Consider the following 16,141-nt stretch of genomic DNA (forward strand, 5'->3'; position numbering starts at 1 on the left):
ATCACGAGCAGTAGTTACCATATTTTTCTAATGAATATATAGTAGTTACCATTGTTGAGTGAAAATATTAATAATATTTCACACACAACATAATTTCACCTATATTATGATTTAATTAATATAGGAGTTTATTATTATTTTTTAGTTCGACTCATTCAAGATTATAAGAATAACCTCTTAATTACAATCCCTTGGTACAAGAGAAAACCTTTTGATTCCAATTAAAACAGTAAATTCTATTTTCTTGTGAATTTGGAAAATTTGAGTTGATTTAAAATTGCAGCTGAACTCAATAAATTTTGTCGAGTTGCCTACATACCCCGTTAAGGGATCAAGCCACTTGTAGTTCAAATTTTTGGTTTGAGAATTTTGGATAACTCCTCGGTGTATGACCTTATGAGGAATTGACGCACTTTGAAATTTGATTTGGTTTTGTATTGATTTTCTCTTTTATGAGAATTAGAAAAAAAATGAATTTAGTCTTGAAACTGCACCTAAATTTTTAGGTTGCCTACGTATCTCATAGGGAATCAAGTCAATCGTAGTTCTTGAGGATTTTTTTTGATTAAATTTGATCTTGAAACTGCACATAAATTTTAGGTTGCCTACGTATCCGATAGGGAATCAAGTCAATCGTAGTTCTTGAGTTTGAATTTAGATTTTGGAGAATTCCCCGATATATGATCATAGGAGGAATTCAAAGATATTTTAAAATTCGATTTGAAATTTTACTTTAGAATTTGAAAGTTATATTTGGATAATTCTCTAGTATATGACCTTATGGGGAATTAAAAGGTGTTTTAAAATTTGATTTGGAATTTTACTTGAGAATTTGGATTTGAAAGTTACATTTGGATAATTCTCGGGTATATGACCTTATGGGGAATTAAAAGGATCCTTTTTGAATTTGGTGTTGAGATTTTTTTTATTTGAATTTGGGATTTGAAAATTGTATTTAAGCACCATATGGTTTTATGAGACAATAGACTCATCTTTTTTAATTAAAGGGCAATAAAATGGCTCAATTTGTGCACTTTAAATTTTAGGGTATTTAATATTCTGAATTTCTTTAAAATTTATTGTCTTTCTCCCCCTTTTTTTTTGAATTTTAAAATTTAAAATCAAATCCACCATTTAAATTAGATTTGTTATTATTTAATTTATTTTAGCTGATCTTCTAATCTCAAAAGACAATTTGATTTTAAAAGAAACTCAAATTTCTCTCACCCTCCTCTTTTCTACACGTCCCCTGTTTTTTCCGCATATATATATATATGAGTTCACGTGAGTTTGCAGGAAAAAAAAAATGGTTTGCTGTGGCTTGCTGTTTGCAGCCAGAATGGTTTATACATATATATATATATATATATTTGAAAAGGTACAAGCATGTGAAATCTTTGGTGTGTGTGTGTGTATATATATATATATATGCTTTGTGAAGATATTGAGAAAGAAAGGTGAGGTTGCTTGCTTTTTCTCCCTTCTTCTTTTTTTTTTTTAACATCTTTCTTCTTTGATTATTTTTTGGCGGGTATCGTGCGATTCGTATGAATATTTTTATATAAATCATATGCACATAATTTCCTATATGTCGATTTTTAAAGTGTAATTCGTAAGTTTTTCACTCAAATTGCACTCAAAATAATCGTGATAAATAATTTGAAAAACTTTTAATCCTTGATTTTTTTGAAATCACATTTAACTTATATAGATCTCTAAAAAGAAATCCAAGTCTTAGTGATAATCATAGGATTGTGATAATAACAAGAAACCACACACCATGAGTGTATTAAGAATTTATTAAAGGCTGTAAATAAGAAATCTCACACCGTAAGGCGTATATGAGATTTATCTTCATGGAGAGTGTTAAGGAGTAAATCACAATCCTACACTTTAAAATGTATATAGGACTCGATTTAAACGTGATGTATCTGTTTAATAACACAGAAAACCAAAACTGTTAGTATAAAAAAGATCAAAATATTAAAACATGTAATTACTTTATTGTTTTAAAATATCACGGATGTATATATTTTTTTCACTTCTATGCAAATTCCTGCACACACATGCACACACCTTCACAAACGTTTTTATTTTGTTTTTTTCTTGATCTCCTCTTGCACACTCTTCTGCACCTTTATATATATATATATTTATACTTCTCTGCACGTCTGCACACACGCACAGTCTTCAGAAAGTTTTTTTTTTTTTTTTTCTCTCTCACTTTTTCTGCACACACGCTCTTTTTAACCCTCCTGTTTCTTCCTTTATATAAAGGAATTCCATAACAGTTTTTTCACTACCTGAAATTCTATTTTGCAGTTTATTGCATGATCCTATGCTGTGATTTTTTTTATTTTTTGTCATAATCATGAGATTTTGAAAGTTTAAAATAGTCTTTACTGCAACTCAATCTTAATCATAGTAAAAACATATCATTATTTTAAAGTAATAAAGTTAATTTTCTACCTTTTAAATTTGGGCTTATTACACTTACACCCCTTATTTTTATCAAAATAATTGAGGCACCCATTTGACCAAAACAAATCACATCAACACCATTTTTATTTAACTATGTTAAATTTAGATTTAAAATGACAAATATACCCCAATTAATATCAACCATTGATCTAAATCTCACAAATCTCATCCCTTGGTTCAAGTGTATTTTGAAGAAAAGAAACCCTAAACTCATAGAGCTCATTAGGTTCAGCTACAAAAGCCCCAGCCCCACCTCCAAATGGCACCCATCCCTGGTCGTTGAAAGTCCGAGCACATGCGAGGATTGGAGTGCCAGAGCGAGCAGCAAAGCCCTCCTCCATGTGACTACCGGAGAGAATATCGGAGAACCCCCTCACAAGCGAGTGTTGTCGAGTTAGCCTTCCTTCTGTCTTATGAGCGTTTTTGTTGATAAGAATGATTGATTATTTAAATTTAAATTAGTTTGTATTTAGTTTACCCTTACTATTTAGATATTAGATTAGTAGTTATCTTTTATTTTAAATTTTGAATCATTAGTTAATAATAAGAATGTAATATTTATAGAGTTACATGAGTAATTTGAATTTGAATCTAATACTAATTTAGATCAAATAATTTAACCTAAGACTTATCTAGTATCTACTAATAACTACATGATTATGTTAAATTTCATTCATTTTGTACACCTTGAATGTATACTCATATTGTCAAATTTAAATCTTGTTCACCTTGTTTTTATGCCATATTTTTCCGAATCAAATTCAAATAAAATAATATTTCCTATTCTGAAATTTAAACTAAGACAATATATTCTAAAAAATAGATAAATACAATAAGAATTAAAATACAAATACCAATATTTTAAGGGAGATTTTTTTGGTACATTTGGCGTACTAATGGGCCATATTTTTTAACCAAGATCTGCGTACGTTTAAATTTTACGTAATTTTATATAAATTTAACAGAGAAAAAATTTAAACTATCAATATGTTTACGTATCTTAAAAAGTCTCATATTTTAATACTAATATTTAAATTCCTTCTTTCATACCGGTAATGGAATATTTATCAGACGTAAAGGATTTGATTAGATGTGTGAGTCTTTAATCTTGTTTTCTTGAGATTTGAGAAACCTCATTTTGGGCCATAGAATTTTATTGACAGGCAGGCTCTACATAAAGTTGGAACGTCTTTCTGCACATTGATGGGTATTTTTGACATTTTAAAAAAATTTAACTGTCAAATTTGTCAACTAACATAAGGATCTCTCTGTAAATTTTATGTCAATTATTTTATTTTATATGAGAGTTTTTTATTATATTAAAATATATTTATAACTGTTTTTTAAAATTTTTTATTATAATAAAACTCAAATCGGTAAAAAGAATTGGGCTTAACTCCTAATTGTGGAAAATCCTTTCTTGGGTAGTCCAAAAAAAATAATTATTTTATTTTATACGAGAGTTTTTTATTATATTAAAATATATATATAACTGTTTTTTAAAATTTTTTATTATAATAAAACTCAAATCGGTAAAAAGAATTGAGCTTAACTCCTAATTGTGGAAAATCCTTTCTTGGGTAGTCCAAAAAAAACCCCACAATCACGAGCAGTAGTGACCATATTTTTCTAATGAATATACAGTAGTTACCATATTTTTCTAACGTTCTTCCCATACAACGAATAATAATAATAAAAAAAAAGAACTAGAAACCTATCACAATATAATACTATAAACCCCCACGTCAACACTCACTAGCTTTTTAAGTCAAGAAAGCCGCCGATCTCCGATTCCGCAGATCAGTTGTTTTAATCTCATTTCTTTTAACTCCAAAGAAAAATGTTCACCATGACAAGAATTCCTTCAGTAGGATCAGTTTTGTCTTCATACACCTCCATAGCAGCGTCGGCTATGGTGGCCCGTACGGTCATGAGAGAGCTCCAGAGCTTAACCCACCAATTCATACCTCACCCAATCAGGGTCAAAATTCTCGACTATATTGCTAAACTAATCAACCTCAATCCTTCCCCCGACAAAGCGATGATGACCATAACCATCGAGAAGTCCACCGGCTTCTCCCCTAACGAGCTCTTCTCCGCCGTCAAAACCTACTTGGGAGCAAGAATCACGCCTTCCAACACCCACCTCAAGGCCTCCAAAACCCCCCGCGAGGCTCACATCTCTCTCTCCATCAGCCGCGGCGAGACGATCGTTGACAGCTTCGACGGAATCGACCTCCGCTGGCGGCTAGCCACCGTCTCCTCCGGCGAGAAGACGGGATCGAGCAGGGAGAAGGAGCCGCCGCCGGCGTCGTCGTCGGAGCGGACGACGTTTCAACTCAGTTTCGAGAAGGAGTTCGTGGACAAGGTGGTGGAGCTTTACCTGCCGCACGTGATGGAGGCGGCGAAGGAGATAAAAGCGGAGAAGAAGAAGGTCAGGCTGTTTTCGCTGGGGATGTTCGGAGGCATGGAAGTGAAATCGGGGCCGTGGAGCTCGGTGGATTTCGACCATCCGTCGACGTTTGAGACGATGGCGATGGAGGAGGAGGTGAAGAAAATGGTGGTGGAAGATTTGGACAGGTTTGTGGAGAGGAAGGAGTTTTATAAGAGAGTTGGGAAGGCGTGGAAGAGAGGATACTTGCTTTACGGTCCGCCTGGGACGGGGAAGTCGAGCCTCGTCGCGGCCATGGCTAACTACCTCAAGTTTGACGTGTATGACTTGCAGCTCTCCTCCATGGACGGCTATGGCCTCCGGCAATCGTTGGTCTCAGTCCCCAACAAATCGATTATCGTCATCGAGGACATTGATTGCTCCGTTAATAAGTTGGAAAATCGCGCCAATCATGTAGTTGGTGGTCCTACTTCGATAAAGTCCACCAAGAGAAGAAACAAGGTAAGATTCACATGTATCTTCTTACAATGCAATCGTATTTACTTATGTATTCAACATATTTTTAGTGAAGACAATCATGTAATGAGAAATTGAAAAGTTGACAGCCACATTGAATTCGCCAACTATATATATATATATATATAACTCATAATATTCAATCAAGTTAAGAAAAGTTGTTCACTTGATCACTGTAATGATCTGTTGCGGAGTCCACCGACATTAATTTTGCTAGTGTCTTTTCCTTTCGGCAGTTGATGCTATCAGAACTGCTGAATTTTGCGGATGGGTTGTGGTCAAGCCTTGGAGACGAGAGGATAATAGTGTTCACAACCAACTATAAGGACAGGCTTGATCCAGCGCTGTTAAGGCCCGGCAGAATGGACATGCACATCCACCTGTCCTACCTCACGCCCTCCGGATTCAAGACCCTCGCTTTCAACTATCTTCGAGTTAAGGAGCATCCCCTGTTCGGAGAAATCAAGGAGAGGCTGAAGGAGGTGGAGGTAACCCCTGCCGAGGTCGCCGAGAAGCTCATGAGAAGCGACAACCCGGACGTAGCTCTCGGAGGGCTTGTCGAGTTCCTCCAAAGAAACAAGGCTGAGATGGTGGCCAAGCTTAATGAAACAGTCACTAGAACTACTTTTCATGTCAAAAATGGTAACTGTGATGGGAAAAATCCGGGTATGGAAGTTGAAGAGTGTGATGGCGTTAAGAGAGTGGATAAGACTAAAAAAAGGAAGAAAGACATGGTGATCAACAAGGAAAAGAAGAGTTCGAGTTCAACCACAAAGAGATGCAAGTTAGATATACTGGAGCCTGAGCTAGATTAATTTCTAATGTAGAGTTTGAAATCAAGTTAGCTTTCTCAGTATATCTATTCTGTCAATCATTTTCATATTGCTAAAAGATCTTTTCATTTCAATAGTTTGAAATTACATATCTATAGGCTGCAACATTTGCTAATTTGGTGATACTTATTTCTTAATTTCAAACCAACCAACTAAATTAGTTTTAAATCAGTACTCCTACTAGCTACGACAATTATACAACGCTCCATATATAACAGCACATATATTTTTGAAAGGCGTCAATGTTGTATTTCTGACTGGATTATAAATTAATAATCTGTGCTTTTTAGACGGTTGTCTTTCTTGACGTTGATGTCGTTTAATGTTTTTACAGTTTATTATTTATATGTCGTTTTCCTCTTTTCTTTGTTTTGAATTCGTGTTTCCTTAACATTGTAGATTTAAACACGTTGTCGTTTTTGGCTGATTGTCGTTTTTTAGTTGTCGTCTGCAGTATTTATTTCCTTTCTTATATGCTTTTCCTCTTTCTTTGTCTTGAATTCGTGTTTCCTTCACATTGTAAATTTATTCGCTGATTTTCGTTTTTCAGTTGTCGTTTGCAGTATATATGTCGTTTCTTCATTTCAATTTTCTTGTCCTTGTCTGTCTTTCCCCCTTTTTTTTTTTTTTTTTTTTTTTTTTGGTGCTTCTTGTAACCTTGTTGTCATTTTGATTATTTGCGTTTTTTCTTGTCATTTTTATGTGTGTCCAATTTAAGAGATCGCAGCCCACTAATTTCGCAAAACTTATTATATAGTGTGGAAAAACCTATCATATATTATATCCCCCATACTCAGGAGCTTTATTTCCACCCTAGCTGGCAATTAATTATAAATCTTAGCTGAAGATCTCAAATTTAGAAAACTTATAGTGGTGTACTTTAGAAAAAAATAATTTGTTTAGCGGGTCGGATTGTGTGATTTAATTTGAATTGCAATTCGAATCAATATTTGAGTATGTAAATAAATTATAATTTGAATTGGAAACAAAATTCAAACTGTATTTAGATAAAGTATTTAAAACTGCATTAGAGTTTTGTAACAAATCTTATAAAACCTAATAGTGAATGACATTAAAATATATGAGGGAATTGTTCTCTCCATTATGAATACACTGAAAAAATAATAATCTCAATTGTAATTAAAATGAAAAAGTTATGACATTTTTAAACTTGAAATTGATGAGCGAGAAAAAATAAAATTTAAATTGTTTTCACTGTATAAAATAATTTAGATTGTGTGAATTTAGGGGGGTCAATTCTAAAATCAAGGGGTTTAAACCATTGATAACAATTTGAACCGGACTCATGGTCTCTTTTATTTCACTAGTTCAAGTTAAAAAATAAATTTATATGAAAAAAAATATTGTGATAAAAAAAATTAGATTTAAAATTTTATAAAAAAAATATTATAGTAAAAATTTAAATTATTATTCAAACTAATAAAATGAAAAGCGCCTGTAATTCTCTACCAAACATCAATTTAAATTTAAACACCGGTTTGAATTGAATTTTTTGGTATAAATGGTTGAAACAAACAGCACCAAAAAGACTAAGGTAATGTTTAGTAGATGAATTTATTCTCTGATTTGAATCATGAATCGTGGTTCGTTATAATATTTTCTCTTATAAAAAATATACATAAATCAAAAATAATTTTAATCACATAATTTTAATCTATGAACCAAACGCACCTAATATAAGTAGTTACCGGTTTTTTCAATGGATGTACAGCAATGCTCTTCTAATCTATGAACCAAACGCATCTAATATAAGTAGTTACCGGTTTTTTCAATGGATGTACAGCAATGCTCTTAAAAAATAAACTAAAAAAAAATGCACATGCAGACAAAACCTACCACATTCTGACATATAATATAAGCCCCGACACCACACTGACGAGCTCTCCAACTTTTTAAAGCCTGCCGATCTCCTCCAATTCTGCAGAATAACTGTTTCAATTTCTTTCCGAGACAACCAAAGAAAATGTTTACAATGACAAGAATTCCTTCGACGGGATCGATTCTGTCATCATATACCACCATCGCCGCCTCGGCTATGGTGGCCAGGACGGTTCTCAGAGAACTCCAGAGCTTAACCCACCAATTCATACCTTCCCCAATCCGGGCCAAAATCTACGACTACCTCTCCAACCTAATCAACCTCAATCCCTCTACCGACAAGGCCACCATCATGACCATCACCATCGAAAACACCACCGGCCTTGCCCCCAACGAGCTCTTCGCCGCAACCGAAGCCTACTTGGGAGCCAGAATCACGCCTTCCAACACCCACCTCAAGGCCACCAAAACCCCCCGCGAGGCTCACATCTCTCTCTCCATCAGCCGCGGCGAGACAATCGCCGCCCGCTTCGCTGGGATCTGGAGGCGGCGAAGGAGGTAAAGGCGGAGAAAAAGAAGGTCAGGCTGTTTTCGCTTGGGTCGTACGGAGGACGCATGGAAGGGCCGTGGAGCTCGGTGGATTTCGACCATCCGTCGACGTTCGAGACGATGGCGATGGAGGAGAAGGTGAAGAAAATGGTGGTGGAGGATTTGGACAGGTTTGTGGAGAGGAAGGAGTTTTATAAGAGAGTTGGGAAGGCGTGGAAGAGAGGATACTTGCTTTACGGTCCGCCTGGGACGGGGAAGTCGAGCCTCATCGCGGCCATGGCTAACTACCTCAAGTTTGACGTATATGACTTGCAGCTCTCCTCTTTGACCTCCCGGGACCTTCGTCGATTGTTGGTCTCCGTCGCCAACAAATCGATTATCGTCATCGAGGACATAGATTGCTCTGTCAAGTTGGATAATCGCGCCAATAATGATCCTACTACAGCGGAGTCCAACAAGGAGAAGAACAAGGTAAGTTTCACATGTTCCAGAGAATTTGGATAGTTTTTTGGAGTTAAAATGACAATGCAAGTATTCAACATATTTAGGGCGTTTAATTCACTAATTTGAGTTGAGACGTGACTTTTACATGAGAATTTTTTATTATAATAAAAAATTTTAATATGACTAGTTTTAAAAATTTTTTACTGTAACAAAACTCAAAATGGTAAAATGAACGGAGTTCTCATTTAGTTCGTTGATTCGAGTTTTTAATTAGAGTTAAGATGTGATTTTATATGAGAGCTTTTTACTATAGTAAAAAAGTTAGAAGTGACTATTTCTGAGAATTTTTTACTGTAGCAAAACTCGAATGGGTAAAATGAACGGCGCTTTATTTCAGAAGTTATGAATTCAATTCAGTGAAACAAGCGTTTAATTCACTAATTTGAGTTGAGATGTGACTTTACATGAGAATTTTTTATTATAATAAAAAATTTTAATATGATTAGTTTTAAGAACTTTTTACTGTAACAAAACTCAAAATGGTAAAATGAACGGAGTTCTCATTTAGTTCGTTGATTCGAGTTTTTAATTAGAGTTAAGATGTGATTTTATATGAGAGCTTTTTACTATAGTAAAAAAGTTAGAAGTGACTATTTCTGAGAATTTTTTACTGTAGCAAAACTCGAATGGGTAAAATGAACGGCGCTTTATTTCAGAAGTTATGAATTCAATTCAGTGAAACAATTGAGAAATTACAATGCAATTATACTTAGACTTTATGTAGCTCCGCCCTTTTATATATTTTCTCATTGAGAGATTATGAATTTAGTGAACAGAGTAGTGAAAAGTGTGACAAAAAAAAAAAAAAAAGAATTGACGTGACTTAACACCAATTCTTATGATTGATAATGTTGGATCGAGTAAGAAAAAGTTCATGAAGTGTTCACTCCAGCGTAATAATCAGTTGTGAAGACCATCACCATTAATTGTTCAAATTTTTGTAGCAAAGAAAGAGTGACATAAGAAAGATTAATGACATATATTTTGCAAGTCTCCTTTACTTTTGGCAGTTGGCGTTATCAGGATTGCTCAACTTCGCAGACGGGTTGTGGTCAAGCCTTGGAGACGAGAGGATAATAGTGTTCACAACCAACTACAAGGACCGGCTTGACCCTGCGCTGTTAAGGCCCGGCAGAATGGACATGCACATCCACATGTCCTACCTCACGCCCTCCGGATTCAAGACCCTCGCTTTCAACTATCTTCGAGTTAAGAACCATCCTCTGTTCGGAGAAATCGAGGAGAGGTTGAAGGAAGTGAAAGTAACCCCAGCTGAGGTTGCGGAGAGCCTCATGAGAAGCGACAATGCGGAAGTAGCTCTCGGAGGGCTTGTTGAGTTCCTCCAAAGAAAGAAGGTTGAGATGTTGACCAAGCTTAATGAAATAGTTGCTGCCACTGCTGTTGATGATCAAAATGGTATTTGTGATGGGGAAAGGCAGGGCATGGAAGTTGAAGAGTGTAATGGTGCTAACAGAGTTGATAAGACAAATAAAAGGAAGAAAGAGATGGTGATCAGCATGGAAAGGAAGAGTTTAAGTTCAACCATAAAGAGATGCAAGTTAGATACAGTAGAGCCCAATCTAGATTTATTTCTAATATAAAGTTTGAAATGAAGGAAGTTTTTTTTTTTTTTTTCGTATGTCAATTCTATCATCATTTGCATATGGCTAAAAGATCATTTAAATGGTTTGAAGCTACAGATGTATAGACTGCAACATTGTTAATTTGGTGAAAGCTGTCAATAGATATTAACTATGGCTATATCATAAGTTAATTATTTGATGGTTGTCTTTTGTAAGGTTGATGATATCATTTAATGTTATTATAGTTTCATATTTATATGCCGTTTCTCTCTTTCTTTGTTTTTGAATTCGTGTTTCCTTATCATTGTAAATTGAAACTTGTGGTCGTTTTTTGTTGATTGTCTTGGAAGAAATAGAATCAGTTACCGTTTGCAGTTTTTTATGTCGTTTCTTCATTTCATTTTTGTATTTCCCGTTTTTTCTATTTGATTGTTTCTCGACGTCTGTCGTTTTATTGTCTTTTTTATTTTGATGTCGTTTTTTTTTTTTGTAAATTCCTTGTTTTAACGTCGTTTTTAACTTGTTTCTCACTTTTTGATGGTTTTCGTTTCCCGTCTTTGGGCATGAGCCTCCACAGTCCACGTCTACAGAAAAAATTACCGAACTTATCCTTAAAAATACTATCCTTTTCTTAATATAATTATATAATTAAAAAATGAAACAAGAGTAAAGAAAATACATTAACAAAAAGATACAAATTAAGGTCCTGTTCATTTTACCGATTCGAGTTTTGCTATAGTAAAAAGTTTTCAGAAATAGTCACATTTAATTTTTTTACTACAGTAAAAAATTCTCACATAAAATCACATTTCAACTCGAATTAAAAACTCGAATCAATAAACTAAACGGGCCCTAAGAATAAAAAAGTAAGAATTAATTATATTTTAAAAAAAGTATTTGTTAAAATTTCTACAATACCATTATTAGGCATGTCCAATCTAACTTATGGCAGCCTACTAATTTCACAATTCTTGTTTAGAAATTAGGAAATTTGTCCAATTCTTTTTATAATTCTGTCATTTTCTTTACTTTAGGTCCTTAGTTGCTCTGCTTATAAAATTGGCCGTTTCTTAAGAGCATATTTGTCTCACAACTCAAGTTGAAAACTTAAGTTGTGTATATTAGAGAAAAGCATTGTAATAAAAAAGTTGAACTTAAATTTTTATAAGAGAAAACACTGTAGTAATAAAACTTGAGCTGTGACTTAAGTTATAACTAAGATGGATGTGATCGATGTATCTGTTGTTGTCTTCTTAATTTACTTATACTGCCTTTTTTTTTTGCTTTTTTTTACGCCATAAAAAAATATTTTTACCGAGTTAATAAAAAGCGTTTTTTTACTAGCCACTTAATATTAGTTAATATTATTATGAGTAGTATTTTTATTTTTCTCCTCTTATTTTTATGTTTTTTAAAAATTTGAGCTATCGTCACACATGAAACAACGAAAAACAAGTCTAAGAACATAAATACTCATTTGATTTCACCTTTTTTCTTTCCTTTCTTTTTTCTTTTTTCTTTTTTTTTTTATTATGAATTGAAAACTCAAATCCACGGAAAATTTTAAAAGGGAAATTCTACGGTGGAAACAGTACTTTTGTTCCTGCATAGGGAGAAGCTCATGAGAAGCGACAAGTCAGATGTAGCTCTTGAAGGGCTTGTTTGAGTTCCTCCAAAGAAAGAAGGCTGAGATGATGAAACTTGTGGCTTTAAAAAACAAGGCATGGACGTTAATGAAGAGGGTGATGATGTTAAGAGAGTGGTTAAGACAAAAACAAAGGAAGAAAGAAAGAGATGGTGAGCAGCAAGGAAAGGAAGATCTTGAGATCAACAATAAAGAGATGCAAATTATCAAAAAAAAAAAAAGAAAAAACAATAAAGAGATGCAAAAATTAGATATACTAGAGGCTAAGCTAGACTAATTTCCAATATAGAGTTTGAAAATGGAGGAGGTTTTTTAAATATGCATATTCTGTCACTCATCTGCATATTGCTGCTAAAAGCCCTTTTGAATAGTTTAAACCTACTTATTTATAGAATCCGACATTATGGATTTGGTGAAAGCGATGAATAGATATTTTATGACTTAGATTGTAAGTTATTTTTATCCTTTTGATGGTTGTCTTTTCTAAAATGATTGACTGTTTTATCATAACTGAAATACTTGTATCGTTATCCATTTATAACAATAATACAATTTCCATTCCCCCATAATCTTCCCAAGAAATCATCTCAAAAAATCTCTACACAATTTGATTTTTTTTCAAGCATGATGTAACATGTAAAAACCACTGCCCATAAATAACAGAAGATTCGATCAAGCAACTTACATTCATATATACACATACCTTTGCCTAGACCACATTTCTAACTGGCATTCTTTTCTCAAACCAATCTCTTCAATAAATAATCACTCTATGGTCAAAACCCTCTCCTTTCTACACCAATTAACACTAAAAATAAAGGCTCAACTTACAACAACAAATTACATTATGCAAATCTCAACAAGCACTTCTTCACTTAAAAGAGCCACAAGAGTATCCAGTGCTGCAGAGACCAGCATTCATGCTGCTGTACGGAAACAACGAAACGGGTCGACTCAGCGGCAATTCGGGAAGAGGCTTCTCCATAGACAGAAACTCCACAACTTGGTCCATACTAGGCCTCCCTTTGTTCTCATTTAGTGTACAAAGCAACCCAATTTCCAAAACTCTAACCACTTGTTCCAACCTCATTAAGCACCCCATTCTCTTATCCACCAACTTCGCTTTCTCATCAGTTTCATGCAATCTCCAAGCCAATTCCAACAAACCCATTTCCCCAAACTCCCCCAAAAATCCAACCTTCTTCTCTGTCCTCTTTTTCCCCGCCACCACTTCCAACACAAAAAGCCCAAACTCAAACACATCAGCACTTTGGCTCACAGCTGACTCAAACCTCCTTGACTCTGTCCCACACAAAACAAACCCAAAGTCCCCAAGAACCGCCCTAAAGCTCACGTCAAGAAACACACTGCTAGGCTTCAAGTTCTTGTGCGCAAGTAGTTTTGAGTGCAAAAAATTGAGCCCTTCAGCCACGTCTTTCACCACCTTGAAACGCCTCGTCCATGGAAGAACGCCAACCCCAAATAGCCATTTGTCAAGGCTTCCATTGACGATAAACTCGTACACAACCATTGTTTCTTTGTTGTCTTGACACCACCCTCTTATGGGGACTAAATTCGGATGACGAACTTTGGAAATGGAGATTATTTCCTTCATCAATCTCTTTTTGTATTCCACTCCTGCAGAGCTTAGAAACTGAGATGAAAACCGCTTTATAGCCACTTGACAGTGGCAAGCACTTGATATTGAGAGCTTTCCCCTGTAGTAAACCCCTTTTGAGTCACTACCCAGAATCTCAATCTCGTCGAAGCCCGCCGTGGCGGCGGAGAGCTCCGCGGTTGTGAACTTCCGCGGCTTATTTGGAGGCGTGGGCCTCTTCTTTTCTGGAAAAACGACGTCGTTTGATGACATGGTGTTTCCCCCGCGGCCTTTGCGCCTTCCGCTGTAGTATAAGCTGAGCATAACGGCCAAGGCTAACACCACCACTGCCATGAAGATCAAGAAGCTGCTCGGAGGCTCCGTGCGAGTGATTCTTCCGGCGCTGCCAACGACGATCTTGCCCTCGCATGTTTCGGAAGAAGGAACTCTGAGAAAAGCTTGACTTGTTGAAGTGAAGTTCCAGGAGAGAACGCTGTGGATTTGAGTGTGGTTCCCTGTTGAAGCTGAGAAGCCCACGAACATGTATTCTTTCAAGAATGATGAGATGTCAAGAGAACCCGAGAAGACTGGTTTTTGCGGGTAATGATCGACGTCTGATCCTAAACGGATGTCGATCCAACGGTTCGGACCGTTGTAGGCGATCCAAGCCCGGTGGACAGAACCGTCGTTGAGGAAAACTCCCACATCGGAAGCGTTGATTGCTTTGGCGGAGACCATTGTGCCTAAGTTGATCCCCACATGGTTGTCGCTCGGGTCTCCAAACTCGGGGTTCCAACGCGTGTCGAATTCGACTGCAACGGCCTTGTAGTCCTCGTCGCAGGCGTCGTTGATCATTGCCAGCCACGGGCCTGGTCGTCCGAGGGTGAACTCATCGGGGACAATTATGAAAGTGAGGCCACTGCCGCCGTGAGTAGCATTAGTAGTATTAATGTCGTTGTGGAATTGGAAAGAGAAGGTGGTTTGGAAGGAGGCAGGAGTTTGCGTTTGTGGATCGAATAGTCTGATAGGAGAAGAGTAGAGGGCTCTGCCCGCTTGTTGTTTGAGGCCATTGGCTTGGGATTCATCTGGGATTTGGAGGGAGCGATTTGTGTTCGACAGTTTCGCGCTGCCGAGGAGCTTGATGTCTTCAAGGATTCTGGGGTTGTTGACGGAGCTAAAATCCGGAAAAAAGAGATGTTTGGTTACGTTTATTGCAGGCCCAGTTTTGTGCTTTGATGAATGGACGGAAGATAAGTGATGTGCTAAGAACAAAAGATATGATACGCATAACAGACTTTGAGCGGAAAAGGGATTCATTTTAAGCTTGTTTTTTTTCAGGAAAAGATATTATTGAAATGGCTGTTAATGGTGGTAGGAGTTGTAGGCTGAGGAGGAATCTTTTTGTGATTGTGTGATGATGAATAGAATAATATCCCTTTCTTATTTATAATGATGAAGATAACGTTGAATTTGTCCAGATATGAATTATGGGAAAGCCAAAATGAAACATGCAAACCTTATAAAACAGTGAGTGAGATTGTGCTTAGCACCGATACTTTCATAGAATAGACAAATAGTGGAAGTAGGTCCATGCATGTTCTCGTGTTCTTTGCGTATATAAATTGTTTCGTAGTGTATGGCAACAAGAAGAAGGGAGAAGACTCTTACTTGGACCACAAATTTCTCATACCACACCTACACGTCTCTTTCCCCTCTTGCCCACAAAGCTATTATGGTGTTTCATCTGCCTTCCATGAATTATTGAGGACAATAATTTTCTGCTGAATAGTATTGGACACTGAATTTGAATACTTTATTATTAATTTTATAAAACAAAGGAAAGCGGCCAAACTCTCTTGTCTGATCTCTCTTTGAAATTTGATCATTTTTCAGCTTGTAGGTCGAGTTTCTCCGCTCTTTTCGCGTCCTCACATTCTAGTCCTCAGAAAAGGAGTTTGCCTACTGCTCCTAGACGGTTGAAGCGCCCCGAAGGTAAAGCTCGAAGCAGTCCTTGGTGGTTTGTTTTGTCTTCTGCTCAGCTTCGAGGGTGATTGCAAATCATGGTTTGATGTCTGGGATCTAATGTGCAGAGTCCCCCGAAGGTAAAGCTCGAAGCAGTCCTTGGTGGTTTGTTTTGTCTTCTGCTCAGCTTAGAGGGTGATTGCAAATCATGGTTTGATGTCTGGGATCTAATGTGCAGAG

At 36.1% G+C, this 16,141-nt stretch overlaps 2 protein-coding genes and 1 pseudogene across 2 annotated transcripts; 2 read left to right on the top strand and 1 right to left on the bottom strand.

Annotated features, from left to right (window-relative positions):
* Positions 1 to 4,264: 4,264 nt before the first annotated feature.
* LOC21385184 (AAA-ATPase At3g50940) lies at positions 4,265 to 6,313 on the top strand. Its single transcript, XM_010088639.2, has 2 exons — positions 4,265 to 5,374; positions 5,626 to 6,313. The coding sequence occupies exons 1-2, from the start codon at positions 4,322 to 4,324 to the stop codon at positions 6,202 to 6,204; spliced, it is 1,632 nt and encodes a 543-aa protein (XP_010086941.1). The 5' UTR covers positions 4,265 to 4,321; the 3' UTR covers positions 6,205 to 6,313.
* A 1,831-nt stretch (positions 6,314 to 8,144) lies between these two features.
* Positions 8,145 to 10,824, top strand: LOC21385186 (annotated as a pseudogene).
* A 2,185-nt stretch (positions 10,825 to 13,009) lies between these two features.
* Positions 13,010 to 15,406, bottom strand: LOC21385187 (L-type lectin-domain containing receptor kinase VIII.1). Its single transcript, XM_010088642.2, has one exon. The coding sequence runs from the start codon at positions 15,254 to 15,256 to the stop codon at positions 13,214 to 13,216; it is 2,043 nt and encodes a 680-aa protein (XP_010086944.1). The 5' UTR covers positions 15,257 to 15,406; the 3' UTR covers positions 13,010 to 13,213.
* Positions 15,407 to 16,141: the final 735 nt, after the last annotated feature.

The sequence above is a fragment of the Morus notabilis genome, unplaced genomic scaffold, assembly GCF_000414095.1.
Source record: "Morus notabilis unplaced genomic scaffold, ASM41409v2 Scaffold113, whole genome shotgun sequence".
NCBI classification, from domain to species: domain Eukaryota; kingdom Viridiplantae; phylum Streptophyta; class Magnoliopsida; order Rosales; family Moraceae; genus Morus; species Morus notabilis.

Bases quoted from the DNA above. Each gene is read 5' to 3' on its own strand.
- LOC21385184 (XM_010088639.2), top strand. From the start codon at position 4,322: ATGTTCACCATGACAAGAATTCCTTCAGTAGGATCAGTTTTGTCTTCA. The intron at 5,375-5,625 runs GTAAGATTCACA...TCCTTTCGGCAG, and splicing joins CCACCAAGAGAAGAAACAAG to TTGATGCTATCAGAACTGCT.
- LOC21385187 (XM_010088642.2), bottom strand. From the start codon at position 15,256: ATGAATCCCTTTTCCGCTCAAAGTCTGTTATGCGTATCATATCTTTTG.